The sequence below is a fragment of the Parasteatoda tepidariorum genome, chromosome 5, assembly GCF_043381705.1.
Source record: "Parasteatoda tepidariorum isolate YZ-2023 chromosome 5, CAS_Ptep_4.0, whole genome shotgun sequence".
Lineage (NCBI taxonomy): Eukaryota > Metazoa > Arthropoda > Arachnida > Araneae > Theridiidae > Parasteatoda > Parasteatoda tepidariorum.
The window spans coordinates 82,935,116-82,951,904 of record NC_092208.1 but is presented as its reverse complement, the minus strand read 5'-3'; the positions used below and the strand labels follow the sequence as shown (position 1 = coordinate 82,951,904).

The 16,789-nt window shown below is 27.7% G+C and overlaps 1 protein-coding gene across 1 annotated transcript in view; it reads right to left on the bottom strand.

Annotated features, from left to right (window-relative positions):
- LOC107439203 (lethal (3) 80Fj) overlaps positions 1 to 16,789 on the bottom strand; it is a gene marked incomplete in the record, with an annotated part of 81,201 nt that overhangs the window by 43,146 nt on the left and 21,266 nt on the right. Inside the window, 11 exon segments of the mRNA XM_043051809.2 lie at positions 1,509 to 1,745; positions 2,721 to 2,910; positions 3,680 to 3,807; positions 5,209 to 5,352; positions 7,442 to 7,522; positions 8,726 to 9,057; positions 10,342 to 10,540; positions 10,850 to 10,972; positions 13,428 to 13,521; positions 15,116 to 15,294; positions 15,947 to 16,080. Coding sequence (XP_042907743.1) covers positions 1,509 to 1,745; positions 2,721 to 2,910; positions 3,680 to 3,807; positions 5,209 to 5,352; positions 7,442 to 7,522; positions 8,726 to 9,057; positions 10,342 to 10,540; positions 10,850 to 10,972; positions 13,428 to 13,521; positions 15,116 to 15,294; positions 15,947 to 16,080 — 1,841 coding nt within the window.

The window sequence follows — 16,789 nt, the reverse complement described above, 5'->3', positions numbered from 1 at the left end:
AAAAAAAAGATAAAAAATCACTTAGATTTAAGATGAAATCGTCACAAATAAAGTGCACAAAAAGTGATTATTTAAATTTGCGATCTGAAACTCGCGTCGTAATAAAAATTCGGAATTTTCGAAATCACGTAGAAAAGCGGAAATAACTGTTTAAAAAAAATCATTTATATTTACGATAAATTCGGATTCAAGAAAGCGCGTTAAACGTACATTTACTAAAGAATCTGTTAAAATTGATTGTGTCAAAACGTGATGACTTTAAAATGCGATTAAAAATTGCCATTTTTTAAATTTCTTTTTATTGTGTTTAGAAACTCTCGCGGGCCGCACTTCAGTAGTCGAAGGGCCGCATTTGGCCCGCGGGCCGCAGGTTGTGCACCCATACATTAAGGTAAATATAAAGCAATGATAAGTAATAAAGAACAAAAAATAGCCATTTTTTAAAACAACAGCTTTTTTATAAATCATGAAAAAAATTGCATAACACACAAAGTTCCCAAACAAATTCAGAAATAAGATTACTTAACTTTTATTTTTCCTAGAAAATTTTTTAACAAAACTCTATGCAACATTCTAAGCAGACAAACAGCAGTCGTTTGTTTGTTGTTGTTTTTTTGTTTTTTTTGGTTCCATAATCTTAAGAAAGTTTCCCCATCTTAAGAAAGTTTTAGAAACTTTTTTATAGAAAATATCAAAAATTGCATTTTGTAAGAAACAGATTTTTCCCTAGGAGAAGATTTAACATTTAAATATGCAAAAGTAAAATAAAAATGGAACCAATATTTTGCAATAAAAAACTTGAAACGTAATATAGTTCAATTCATCCTTAATACATTTTACTAATGATAGAGAAAATTATTTGAAAAAAAAAATTTATTTAAAAAAACATTCAGTTCTCCAGCCAAAAAGAGGGGATGTCCAAATTAGTTTAGATTAGATAGCTACTGTTAAGAAGCAAAGCTTTTTAGCTAAGAAAATGTTCAGTCAATAGGTCACTAGATGCTTTTTTATTATCAGCTATCACTAGATACACAACACTACTTTTGATCATATTTTAAAAGTATCAAAAAAAAAGTTTGGTTTATTTTATTTTTAAAAAAAAATTTTGAAAAGAAGAATTTGTTATAAGTATTTTGTAGTGATTAATATTTTGATTTGAATAAATCTAAGAAATGTAAAATGTGGAAGCGAAAATCATACAAGAAATAATTGCAATTATTTTTATATTTATTTACAATGAACATTGATGCCTTACTGTTACCAAGAATTTAAAAATTTATTATTTTCCAGGTGTAGTTGCAGGTTTTTTTTGTACTTTGGCTAAGCGATTGCAATACTCACCGACTTTATTTGACAAAATCTAATTTCCTGACTCAGTTTGGAACACTAATAATATTTAGTGGTTCTTTGAAAACAAATTAAAATCCCCAAAATGATACTTTTACAGAAACTTCAAAAAAAATATATCATAAAATTTACAACAATACACAAGAAATTTTATACCATACCTTGCCATGAACATCGATTATCGCAACTGCTGCATCGAGCATATGTTTTCTAACTGTGGGATGCCTATCACCTAAGCCGTCAGGAACAAAAAAGGACATTAATGCCACCACTTGATTATGGCTCAAATGTTCTGCTAGCTTCCCAAGACATAACGCAATCCCACTTCTGGCTTCCCATTGGTCAGGAGGAGAGGTAGACACAACTCTATGCAAACTATCCAATACTGGAGGAGGCATCTGAAACACATCCATTGAAAGTTTAGTTTGTAATAATAATTCTAAAAAAAATATTTGATAAACATTATGAATTTTTAAAATAAAAATATTGAGTTAGCAACTAAGATTTTTTTCTTTCTTAATTATTTGAAAGTTTAAAGTGTGGTAGAAGTCCATTTTCCCTGCCATTTCCTTTGTTGCATAATATGAATTTTTACGCTAAAGTTGGTTTAATTGTTCTTCATTAAGCTCATCTATATGGCCAGAATAAAGAGCATCTTTGAGGTTAAAATTTCCACTTTTAAACTTGGTTTACAAATCTCAAAGGGTTCTTTAAAAGGCAAATGCTAATTTTTCTCTAATTGACATTCCATTTTAAGGATCTGAAAATTAACATAAATTAACTAGAACAAAAGAATATAGCATCGATATCAGTCGATCAAAACATCCTCTTTCGAATGATCTGGAACATTATGCCAAAGACATTTAATGATATGCAGAATATTATTAAATGTTTGAATATTAAAAAAAATGACAGTAACTTAATTATCAACCCAATATACTTATTCTGAGATTAATATATAAAGAGCATTAAGTAAATAAGATATCAAATCTGTATTCCAAAAGATCTTTTGCAGAATAAAATAAAGCCTTTTAAAGAATAAGATATTTTTAAATATAGTTTAAAAATACCATTCAATAGAAATTAAGACTGTTTTTCAAAAGATCCATTTTAACCAATAATTTGCTGTTATTAAAGCTGTTTATACAAAAAATATATTTTTAAGCATATAAACAACATAAAGTATATATGAAGATTGTTTTCCAAAGCCTCATCATGTAAAATGAAGCATTTTTGAGAATAATACATTTTGTTTTACCTATCTAGACTTCTAAACTGTTATTCATATACTTGAAGAGTAAATTTTTTTACGTAAAGTTTATGTCATTTTGATAATTACACAAAATTATTTTCAAAATTTCATAACTACTTACATATAGCTTTTCTTCATAAATTTTTAAAAGATCATCAATTGTGTCTTGTAAGTTTTCAGGAAATACTTTAAATAAAGCAGCAAGTGCATTCGCTGCACTTTGTCTCACTAGAACTTCCTTATGTACTATGTCTTTAAGTAATCGACGGCATAACTCTGGATGCTCAGCAAAACCTAAGTTATTCCATAATCTAATAAAGAAAAAAGAAATAAAGATCTTCTAAATTAGAAACAAAAGAGATTAAAAAAATCCTCTTTTAAAATAAACATAATGTTATTTTAATAATAACAATATGTTATTTTAACATATAATATTCATAATAACAACATGTTATTTTAAAAGGGGCCGACCACTCTCTGTTTCATAGAAAAATAGTCCTTAATGGAGGTCAGTTGTTCTTAGGGGCTACCTCAATTGACTTCAAAATGTTATTTTTGCAAACTGTTTACATTTTAGTCAGTGTCACTTTCTTGGTGCGGAAATGTCACCTGTGTTGGCGTCATGAAAACTGGATAGATGAATAAAACTTAGCATCAATAAAAATGATCCCTACTGATATAATTATGTGTAAAAACATATTTACCAATTATGTAAAAAAGAACTATTTTAATTAGATAAACAATTATGCTTTTGGCTTTAATTTAATATCATAAAAATTAATTAATTTTAATGCTTGTTTGTTTGAAGTGCTTAGTTTCTTCGAAAGTAACTTCTTTTTTTTCTAATTTAACTTTGAACTTTAAAAATAAGTCATTGATAGCATCGTCCTTAGTGGATTCAGATTGCAACAAGAAGTTGTAGATCTCTGTCAAAAATCATCAAAAAGGCAAATACATGAAATAATACATGAAAAGTAAATACAGGAAATCAAGAAAAAGTTAAATATGTGAAAGATAAACATACAAAATAATGATAATAAAAACAGCAATACTAAAAGAAGATTAAAGAGAAACTCATACTCTTTTGCTATTTTCTTATTTTGCTCTGCTTCATCATAACAAGCAACAAAAATTCTTTGCATAACATGCATACCATCTTCATAATCTGCATCGGGGGTCGGCAACACCATCTCAATTGCACTTAAACTCTAGAATGAAATGTAGAAACAAAAACAAAATTCAATAAACAAATAATAATGTAGATATTTAAAGGCAATTTATTTTTCTTCCTTTCCATTAAAATCATCTTGACAAGAAATAACTTCTTAATTCTCAAATGAAAGCTAAATGAAAACATTTTTCAATAGTCTTGAATAATCTTAGCTACCACTCATTTATTTTTTCCAGGCCATCAGAACCCTATATAAAGATTTCTAAACATTGCGGCTCCATATTCGTCGTGTTCCCTTGCACTGCCTCAAAATTTCCAAATCTTCCTCACTGATTCGCCGATTATCAGCTCTATATTGATTAATTTCACAGATGAACAGCTGACCCAATTTAGGGTTTACGACTACTAATGTTCAGTTTCGTAGCCTTGTAACTTTGAACCCAATCCAGAAGACAAGGGAACTCCAGGATCAAGTAATGGGAGAAATTTGCCTTTGTGGAGGACTTTTAGATGAAACTAACTCGCATTCGCGTTATACAGAGGGAAATCATGAAACCTCCCACGGTTAGCCTGACGGCAAAGGGTCTCTAACCCAGGGTCTGTCTACCAATCAGGATATTTTACATCAGCACTGTGGTAGGTGCAAGGCGAGTGCAGAATTTGAATCGACCAGCCATAGCTAAGATTCGAACTTGGTTTACCTCATTGGAAGGCAAGCACTTAATCCCGAGCCACCATGGCTCAAGAACAGATATATGAAAATCAGAAATAACTAGATGTCAGGTGAGTACAGTGAGTGTGGTAAGGTTTCTCTATCAACGGTTAGATTTTTTTTTTTTTTTAAATGCGTTTTTGATGGACAAAATGCGTATGTAAACATAAATTCAAGTGAATTTCTCACACTTACCATTAAGTATTTTCACTTATCAAACAAGTATTTTCTCCTCATATTTCACTGCAATTTTACCAGTCTAACATTTAATGGGAAAAAAAATTCAGATAGAGCATGAAAATTTTGCTCTCACCCAGCAATTATGTACTTATTTTTGCACCAATTAATTTCAGTTCACTTGCACATATTGATTTTTTAATGTGAATAACTCAAAAATCCTAGATACAAAAGTGAGTAATTGAATAAAATATATTTAAAAAGCAAAAATTCTACAATATTTCAAATTTAAGCAATTTTATAAAAACAGAAATAACTAAATTTGTACATTTTTGTCATTAATAAGGATTTTACAGTTACGAGATTCGTAAAATGAATGGTAAGAGAGAGAATGGCAGTGGAAATTAATACATTAATTTTTGATAATTATGATTATTGATATTTAATAATGAAAAAAGAATAAATCATGTATTCATTAGTAATTATGTATAAAACATTGAAAAAAACTAATTTACTGAAACAATAAATAACTTAATTGTAACAACTCACTTGCAAAGCAGACAGCCTGGCTTGCTCATCATTTAGAAAAAGAGCTGATAATAATATGTCGATTTCAGGCATTTCAGCAACAGAACAATTATCATCTCCTGATACAGCTTCAGCAGTTTTCAGTAAAGTTTTCATAGCTAAGGTCTAAAAATATCACATAAGATAGAGTAATAGTTGACAGTAATAAAAAATAATTCAACATTGTTCAATAAATTGCATTCATTGAAAGAAATAAAGTTTAATGATTAGTTTTAAAACAGGAAAGATGAATCACACATGTGAGTTCTTGACCATGATTTTTTTAAAGCACATGTAGGTTCTCAAAAACTGTTTTGGCAGTTACTTTTAAAGTTTTCATAAATAGGTTAACTGAACTTCACATTACACAATGTTAAAAATAGCAAGGTTTTTAAATGTATTTAATGGCATGCTAACAAAATTAAAATATAAAAATAATACTTTAAATATGAAAGAATTGGACAACTCAATTTAGCAAAAATTTTTGAACATATTGTGACCATATTGTGAGTAGCACTGAAAAATCTAAATTGCTCTCACATGACATCAATCTTTGCAAAACATTTAAAATTATATAATGTACTTTTAAAATTTACATTAAGATAATAATTAAATTATTGATACTAAATATTTTAAGTTTTATTTCAGTAGTTTTTATATGCTTTGAAAAGAGCAGGATAAAAAATTAAAAAAAATTTGCCAATTATAAACACTTTCTTATTAATTGTGCCTTTAACTAAATACTTTTAACTAACAAAAAGAATTTATAGTTTCTTAATATCAGCAAACTTAACAAAAATGTCTCATATGATAAATTGGCAACAATAAACTCGTAAGTCACTTTGAAAAAAAAAATCAAAATTGCTGGCACCTACCCTCAGTATTTATTAATTGATAGATTTATAGTCTTAGTTTAATAGTTTATATACATTTTAAGTGCAAGAAAAAATTTTTGTAGAGTGATTAATTTATGTAATATTACTATAGTGATTAATCATGTTACAGACCACCATGAATAACTTTTGATCTAATGATCGGATCTTTCCGTTCTAGGACTCATTCTTAATGGTTCAAAGAGGCGACTTCAAATATGCTAATTAATTAGCGCAGATGATATTTTACATAATAAAATCAGACATAAAAACGTACTTTCTCTGAATGAAGATACCCTTTTTACTACGGATTGGGATTTCTAACCCCTAATATATATGGGGTAGCTGCAATCTGGAAAATATGGTCCCAATAGTTTGGTCAGAAGAGCTTTCCGAAGTTAGGATCCCTTAATGCCAATTTTACATTTTGCCTATTTCGCCATATCTCAAGAAATTCTTAAGCGAATCAAAAATTTTTACACACAATAATAAAATTCTTTCACCCATAGCTAATTCCATGCAAAATATAACTTTTAGTATATATTTATTATTTTTCATTATTTTATTTAATCACATCCTATAAAAAATTTTGAATTATAAGGTATAAAACTTTCCACATAGTTTTAAAGAACGCAGGAAATTCATAAATTTTTCGACTACTGTAAAACAAACTAATAAAAAATTTTAAATATTTACTAAAAATTATTTTTTCCATGGAATTATCTTTGGCTAAATGAATTTTGAAATTGTGTGCAAAACTTTTCTAGAGATATGGCGAAATATGCAAGAAGTAAAAATAACATTAAGGGGTCATAACTTTAAAATGCTCTTCTGACCAAACTATTGGAACCATATTTACCAGATTACGGCAACCACCTATATTTTGGGGGCAGAAATCTCAATTCGTCAAAAAAAAAAAGGGTATGTATATACAGAGAAAGTACATTTTTCTGTCTGATTTCGTAACCTAAAATATCGACGGAACTAATTCCTTATCATATTTGAGGTCACCCCTTTGAACCTTTAAGATTGAATCCTATAACACGAAGATTTGGTCATTAGATCAAAAGTTATTTAGGGTGGTCAGTTTATTTTTTTGCGCACTGTACAATGATCACCTATATATTTTGGAAAATAGCCAAAAGAACCCTTTTTAACTTGTTGCAAGATATACACATTAAAATTTACAAAAAAAATTACTTTTAGTAGAAATAAAAATTTAAGCACAAGGGAAGATTAAGCACAATAAATAAATCCCAATTCCAAATATTTTTAAATTCATGCTTCTGTAATAAGAATAAGGTAAAGAATTAGATAAATGAAAAAGTTAAGACAAAAAATACCTGAATTTGGCCAGTAGTTTGGCAAATCACTTTGATAAGGACATCAAACATTGCTAAGGTTGGAACACACTCTTGATAAATCTGAAATTGGTACAAAGGCGATGAAAAGGATTTCACAAATTAAAATTTCAAAGGACTCTTAGATAAAGTTTTCATTAGAGTTACAGAAAATTCTCAGTGTCAAATTTTTTCCCAGATCATAGCTTTTATTTGAAATTTTCTCCAAAATTATAGCACTTTTTTTAGTTATACCATTTTCAAAATATTTCTAGTAAGTTTGTATTATATAAGAATTTTCCTAATATTTTTTTATGAAGAAAAAAAGTTCTTAAATAGGACTAGAGTTCTTAAATAAACTAGAATATGTATTGTTGTATTTTTCTTTTTACACCGTAAGTTGATGTGGAATGAGGAATTAGATTTTTTAATACGAAACAACATTTAAGGGAAACATATTTTTTACAGTTAAAAAATTTGCAGCAATTTTTTTTAATAAGAAATTGAATTTAAAGAACACAAATTTTTTAAGAAATTAAAAAAAATTTGTAGGTTTTTTTTTTTTTGTTTTTAATGAGACCAAAAATTTCACCCAAACCTTGTTCAAGCACATTTGTACACATTCTGCGCCCTTGGCTTTTACTTGAATCAGGTTTCAGCTCTTACGGAAAAAAAAGGACTTTAAAAATATAGATTTCATCCAAAGGGGAATATCAAATTTTCAACAATAAAATTAAAATAAATAAAATATTGACACAATATATAAAATATTTTTACATCTGAAAGTTAAAACTTCTATTTTTCGAGTTTAAAATATTTACTTTACATATTAAGAAAGTTTTTGTAAAAATATAACAATAAATAAGGAAACCATTAATTTCCTTATTTATCAGAAGAAATGCCCTTTCCTCATTAACCTTAAGAAATTCCTTTCTTAATTTAATTAAAAGTTCTATGTATGTATTACCTGATTTTTAAAAAATACTGCTTTAATAAATTAAATGCCTAATAAATAATACATTGAAACACATTTGGTGTTGAATGGTTTGTAATTAGTAATCGCTAATATTCCAGAATTTTCAGAGTGAACTGAATTTTTCTGAAAATTCCAGGGTTTCTCTGTTTGCAAAGAAAATGGCCACCATGTGTAGTTTAGCAAATAAGAAAAGAAAATTTCAATAAAAAAAATTTTCTGATATCTTTTAATTTTTTTTAAAAAAAAATAGTGATTTTTACCAACTTTGTTCCCCCCAACCCTAAAAACTGAGAATAAAAGAAACGGCCTACTTTATCAATAGATGTGTCGATGGCTCGGATTTCTGAATGCTCTCCTATGATAGACAAGATCTGTTCGAGCAATTCCATATTTGATGTTCGAGTCAAGAGCAGGCGCTGGAACAACGGGAAACAATATGAAAAACTAGGAGCACTCAAATGGTTTTGAGCTGTTTGGGATAGAAGTTGCTCATCATATCCAGAAGCTGCTGCAGCACACGTACTTAGGTACAGAAATTTGATTATTTTAGACACAATCTCATCAAGATCAATTTCAGTCCAGGATGGTTCAAGATCGCAAGCAGCAGTTATCAGTCTTAAGGTTGCATATGCAATCGGTTTTCCTATTTAAAAAAAAATCAGTATATAAATAAATAAGCACAATTATACAAACAAATCCCACTAAAAAAAAAAAACCATACCTATTAAATGCATTTTGAGAACAATATTTTCTAAATATTACACAAGTAAATGTCCCCAAAAAACATATATTTTGAATGCAATTTGAGAATGATATTTTCCAAATATTACACAGGTAAATGCTGCCAAAAAGGTAACCATACATATTAAATGTATTTTGAGAACAATATTTTTTAATTGGGATTGCAATGTTCTTGGTTCAACAAATGAATCAAAATAGCATAATTCTAAACAAAATAAACTAGAATTTTGAGGGAACTTGAATACAGCAATCAATGTGGAATTCTATCATACGCTTGAAAAAAAATTTGTAATATGTGAACAATGTTTAAGTTAATCGGTGTGTCAAAAATTTAATGAAAGTGAATAAAATTTAATTGAATTAATAATATCAAAATTGCTAGAAACAGTTAGTATTTAAAAATAATAGCAATTTTATCTACATAATCTTAATTTTAAAAAAAGGCTAACATCTTTGGTTATAACACTCTTTGCTATAAAACAGAAAATTGCAGAAATATACCTTTATATAAAGGAACAGGGCTTGAAATTTTTAATAGTGTATACTTGAGACCACTAAATTTGACTTGGAGTACGATGAAACAAATTATCAGTGGTTCTTTGATCTGGCAATCCCTATAAAGGGATGCTATGCTGTTTTGATATCTTGATTTTCAGAATATTGAATTTTGTTATAAAATAGCATATTGCATCACAATTCCTATTCTACATACTCTTTCTTTTTTTAATTCACTACATTAACTTTTTTTTATAAAAATATAACAGATCAGTGGAGTGTTTTACCTATTAGAAATATTTTTTAGCTACATCTTTGGATCAGTAATTGAATCTTTTTAATAACCACTAATATTGAATATGATAAAGTTTTTCACCTTTACATGTAAAAGTTCTATTCATAAGGTTTGCCTCACAATTCCAAGAAATAAAAAGCGTTGAAATGCATGATCAGTTGATTATAATAGAGAGCTAAATAAGAAATTAATTTAAGGTGTAAACATGTAGTTTATAAGAAATAGAAGAAGGCTAACTACAAGCCTGAAAGTAATAAACCTCATTGAAATTATCAGAATAAGAAAATATTTCAGCATTTTTAGAATAAATATACTAAACTTCAGATGAATTTATATCTGTGAGAAAAATATTATCTGTAAGTCATATTGAAAAACAAACAGTAAATAACAACATACCCCATGTAAGAAGAACACCAGCTGAAACCACATGTGACAGGTTCACATACATGTGTGTTGCTCTGTAGGCACATAAGGGAGATGAAAACAGATTAATTAAGGTAGAGGTCAAGTCTTTAATGTAGAAACCTAATGCTGTTGCATTTGCATCAATTAAAGTCTGAAGTTTATCTAAGGCACGCTGGAAACGACTATCTATCTGCAAAATAAATTCATAATCAATTGTAAACATTTCCAATATTCTTATAAACGTAATTTTTATTTGATTTTAAATGGAATATAAAGATCATTTGTCTGTATTTGGAGATTAGAATATTTTTCAAAGAATACAAACATTCTGCTGTTGTAATTCATGAAATATTTAAGGGGAATCTTACAACTTGACTTAGAAGATTTTCATCATAATATGATGAAAATATATATCAATATTGTTACTAATCAATTTTTTTCTTGTATTAATCACAGTAAAAAAATTCTATTTAAAAAAAAAGAGGGAATTATTTTTTACTTCTTTTATATTGGCTCTAATTACAGCTTCTTTCTCAAGTTGAGCCTTCTTAGCTTCCAGTTGTTTCTTAGTCAGTTCTGGCTCTTTTGTCATACCTTTGGCTCTCTTCTTAGCTTCAATTTCCTGTTAAATGTAAAATAGAACAAATAATTATTGTGCATATACATATTTAGCTGCACAGCAGTATTTTTCTACTTTTCAATAAGTGAAACAAGATGAAATATTTATGACGTAACAAAATTCATATAATTTTTCGCCTTTCCCCCCACCATTGTTCTGTTTCCTGTTAATTGAAATTTGAAAAAATATTTATCACGAGAGAATATAGCTGTTATTACATTCCAGTTTCTTAAATAAAATAAGAACAAAAATATGCCCCATAATTTTTATATCATTTTCAACTGCTCGCCCACCATTGTGTTTTGCTTCTTGTAAATTACAACAAGACTATATTGAATAACAACTTTTACCTGCTACCACTTATCGTTTTAGTTTCTTAAATGGAATAGGAACAAATATTTATAACATAAAAATTTTTTAACTATTTTGAGCTGCACTTATCAAATATGTACAATTAAGTAAGAGTATTACAAATACAGCATTATTGAGTAGACTAATACTAAATAAAAAAGAACATTACCACCATCAAGACTAAAGAAAGTTTCTATCATTGAAATATAATAACTGACTGACTGAGAATGAGGTTAATATGATCAGGAAAAATTATCTGCTTTGAATAATGAAATAAATTAAGTTATATTTAGGTTGCAATGATTGAAGTAAACACTATTCATACCCCTTTATCCTTTATCTTTTCTTTTTCTTTACATTAAATTGACTTACTCTGTTAAGCTCTAATGAAATCAGACTAGGTAGAAAAATGTTTCAGATTTTTTTAACATTAGACTAACTGAAATAAACATAAACATTTAAATTTTATATTTTAATGAAAACAAAACCCTGAAAAAATGTCAACATTGTGATCAATATTAAAGTTTTCATTAATGTTTCATTGAGGATTCTTATTTGCTGAACAAGCTAGAATTTTTATTTGTTCTAATTATTGTGCATATCATATTAACCTCAAAACAAACACCTTAAATAAATCCTTTCACATTGAAAAAAATTTCTAATTAGCACTTTTACTATTAAAATATTAAGTACCATAAAATACTGATAAAGCCCCCACACAAATTTTGTCAAAAAACATGCATTTTCATGAGGTAGCAGTTAAAAAAACACTAATTGAAATAGGTCAAACTACATGTTTGATATGATTTACTTCAAAAACATAAATAATCCTAATGACTGGAAAGAAAGATAATATGAAAAGATTCGCTTCTCTGAAAATGAGAGCAAACTATACACACTCCTTTTAAACCAGTTTTTCCCCATCACTCTTACAGGGTTGCCACTCAAATCTGGAAAAAAAATTCCCTGTCTTTTCCCTGTACATATTATACGTAACATATTAAGAGGAAACACGTCAATTATTAAGATCTTGTGTGAGCTATATTGGGGTAACTATATTTATTAGTTTTAATTGCTTGAAAAACTTAGAGGAAAAAAAAAGAACAGCTGAACATATTTAAATAATGCTATAACAAATTAAATAGTTTAGTGTAGCTGAAATATCAAGCATAAACATCCCATATATTAAGCTTTCAGTGGTCACCATTTTTTAAAAGACGAAAATAAGAAACAAAATTCCCAGTATTTTCCCAGCTTGCAAAGAAAGAATTAAAATTCCCTGTCCTTTCCCTGCTATTTTAGGTGATTTTTAAATTCCCTGCACTTTCCAGGTTTTCTCTATTCTCCCTGTGGAGTGGCAACAATGTCTTAAAAAGCAAAGCTTTTCTCTTTCCTTTCCCTAGTTATTGCACACATCTATTCTCTTCCTCCCTCTCTCACTTACATCATTAAGCAGGAAGGAAATAGGTAATTTTCGCTTCTCTGGAATTGAGAGAAAAAGGCCCCTTTGCACTAAAGCAGTTTTTTCATCATTCCCTTAAATAATTCTAAGAAAGTAAAACTCTTTCTTTACTTTGTATTATTCAATTTCCCTACACTCTTTCGTCCCTCGTCAATCATTTTTCATTTCATCTTTATTAACCTGTGAGGCAATGCTTCAATTTCAGCTTGACATAATCTGCTAACAATAACGTGATGTGAAATGGGTGCTTATTTAGTATTGATCGCTTCTGCAAATTTGTTAGAAATTGCACAGGATGTTCGATCAAGTCAAGTTCGGGCATCTGTTAGGTATATTACAACATAGCAAAAATATATGCATGCATCACAACTACTAAAATTTAAATAAAACTAAAAATTAAAAGACTAAATGTTCAAAATGCAATAAATTTTTTGACTAGCATGTTCCTCAACAAAACAACGCAGTTTCTGTCATGTTACAATAAAAATAATCAAGAAAAACATTCTTAGAATTTTGTTCATTTTTGAAGCATAAAATAGTTAAATATAAATAAGGAAGTTAATAATTTAATGATAATATTTTTGCTTAAAAAAAAATCACCAAAATTAAAGTAATTAGATCGTTAGAAAAAACCTTTTAACTCACCTTTTTTAGTTCAATTTCCTCCATCTGTTCTTTGTAGGAGTAAAGCTTACTTTCCCTCTTGATATTCTTATTGATATTTGTGTGCTCTTTTAAACTGTAAAAAAACAAATAAAAAAACTATTTAAGCTTCAATGAATATGTTGCTATGTATTTTTACTTTAACTAATGAAGTAAATTGTTTGCTGTCAAATTAACTTGGAAGAAAAATCAATTAAATAGAAAAATTTATTAACATTAAGTTACAAAGGAAATTTCAAAAATAAGGTTCTTTTTTGTAGAAATACAAAAAATTAAAATAATATTTACATTATTTTAAAAGGTTAAATGTCTATTTTTACACATAAGTGGTCAATACATTTCGAAGTACTCTTGACAGTTTTTGTATGCCTTTGTTATACCAGCTCCCTACCAAATCCTTCAGATAGGTGACCATTACTTTTCACCTCATTATCAAAAAATGATTTGTATTTAACTATTTTAAGTTCAGGTAGGTCAATTATATGCTGTTTGAAATATTGACAAAGATATGAAGCACTGATAAAAAAGAACAAAGTGACAACCATTCAATTAAAATTTCAATACTTTTTTATAATTATTTCAAGTAAGTCGAATATAAATTTTAGCAATACAAAGAATCAAACTCTTAGTACTGTAACGAATGTAAATGGAATTGAGAACTGTCGTTAAGTTGATTAAATGATGCCTAAACTAAAACTGACTCAAAATGAAATGGCAGAAAGATCATCAAGGTTCATTAAAGTGGAGAGGGTATATGAAGATTTCTGATTAAAGGCGATTAGCGCAAAAAAAAATTCAGCTACTAGAGTAAATTAATTTGATTGACAAAATCTTTAAACTATTATCAAATGAATGATAATACAAATCTGGTAAACCTTGGAAATTAAAAGGCTCTGAAACTTATCAAACCACAGCATAGCATAAGGAAAAAAGGATTAAAGAAAATAAAAAAATTGATTATTTTTTTTTAAATGTTACATAAAAGCTTTTCTGAAACTGTTTCTGCCAGTCAATTAAGTTTGTTCAGAGAAAGATCAGAAGTCAGGAGTTTTGCTGTTCTAAATATTCTCTCGCACATCACATCACTAAGGAGAAAGGTTAATGCCACCAGTTTTAACTTTGTCAATAGTCTGCAGGCATTACTTTTCTTGCTACTGGTTTTACAGGATCAATATAAATAAAATTTGTATTGATACGATCAAAAGAAAAAGGAGAAAAAAACAATTTTTGAAATATCTCTGCACTATAAAGCACAGAACTGAGTCTAAAATATCAAGAAATGAGCTTTGTCATGTTTTTCTTTTCTAATATAGAAAAACTATCAACAAGAGTCTAGTGCCTTAGAGAGAAACAAATGAAACATTACCCTAAATTAATTATTAATTAAATTAATTAGCTAATTTGACTTTTACAGGATGAATGAAGATAATTATTCTTTTTTGGTTCATCAGACATTTCAAAAAGGAATTTAGGATAAACCAAATACACTCCATACAGATCTGCCAACTCATATATTTATTATGAAGAAAAAAATGAGAAAATACTTTGGTGGCCTGAGGTCCACCAAAGCCTGAGAGTTGACAATTCTGGCTAATATATTGTAAAAACATGAATTTATGAAATGAATTGAAAACTAAAACTAGAACTGGTTCCAAAAAAAAATTGCTTACTTTTCAATGACAGATGCATCATATAGTTCTCCATCAGGAGTAAGGAATATATGGTACTCTTCTTTAGTGACAAGCCCAAATGCATTGTCTTTTAGTAAATTAATTGTGAAGGAAACAATAGCAGGAACAATTTCTTTGGGTTGTAACTGCACTAACGTTTTTAATACATTCAATTTGGCCTGAAATAAATCAAAACTGTAAGAAATAGACAATCACTTTGAAATAAAACTAAAAAATTAACAATTTACATTCAGAAAGGAGTGTAAAAAAATATTTTAATCATATGAAGTAACAATAATATAAGATCCTAAAGTTTAAAGTTCCCTTTTTACATGAAGCATCAAAACCATTTCTTTGAATGAATTTAAATACTATAATTTATTTTGCATATTTAGGGAGAGAAATTTTAATTGGTATAATAGAACATGAAAAAAAAAGATATTAAATGTAAACAAAAAAAGAAACTATTTACCAAAGTGCATTTCTAATTTGTAGAGATTACAACATTAGTGCACAAAAATTACTCTGATGGCAAAATCACCAATTAGAAATTTTTAAAAAAATGTCTAAAAATTTCAGTGAATGTATGTGGAAAAAAAAGTAAACAAAATAAAACATTGAACTCTGCCCAAATGAAAATACTTCAGCCCTTTGCTTTTTGGATACCAGAGATTTCGTAGACTTGTAACAATTGAGATTATTTTAAAATAAAAATGCACTAATTATCCAATGCATTTGACAAATAACATGTAAATTAAACACAAATACAACATATATCAATTTGTAATTAATATTAAAAATAAAAAGCAACAAAAAAAATCATTGCCTTACCTGTGCAATATTTTCTGAATTGTTATCATCTATGACTAAATCAACTACCTCATCTTTTTTCAATTTTAAATATTCTGCAGGTTTTTGATGTAATTTTGTAGCTATCTTTTGCCACAGAGAAGAATTCGACTGATCTAAAAAAACAAAAGAAAAGAACTTAAAAATTTAAAAAATTTAACTTGAAATTTAAAAAAAATTATTAGAATTTACAATAGTTTAAAAAAAATATGGACCTCAAATTTAAACCACACTATAAAATTATATATTTCCCCTGAAAAAATAGTTATGTGCAAATTTCTAGAAAAATTAAGATAAAAAAATTTTAAAAATTGTTTTTGCAATATAATAGGGAAACAACAAAATTGGATCATTATGGAAAAATAAAACTTTATGGTAAAATGCAATTTTATAATACATTTTTAAACCACAAAATTATTTAAATATATATCATCAGTGGGTACAACAAACTAAAATCAAATTCCTGCTGTACATTTTGAAAGTTGTTTTCGTTTTGTTAGCATTCTGTTTGTTCTAATAATAAATTTAAATGATAAAAAAAAAAACATTCGATGTTTGTAAGTAATTACTTTATACCTCAGGGTCAGAGCTAAGGATTTAAAATTATTAACCAGTAAATAAGCCAAATATCAAAAGTATTTGCGTAGTTTCGAAACTCTTCGTCAAATGCCACAATTTTTTATAATTAATTTTTTCCCATAGAAAACTATTTTATCGTAATTTGTTTCAGGCTTATATTATTTGGACTCAATTCTATACTGCACATCTACCAAAAATTACTGTAATCGAATAATAAAATTCTGATTTGTTTAGAAAAATTCATTT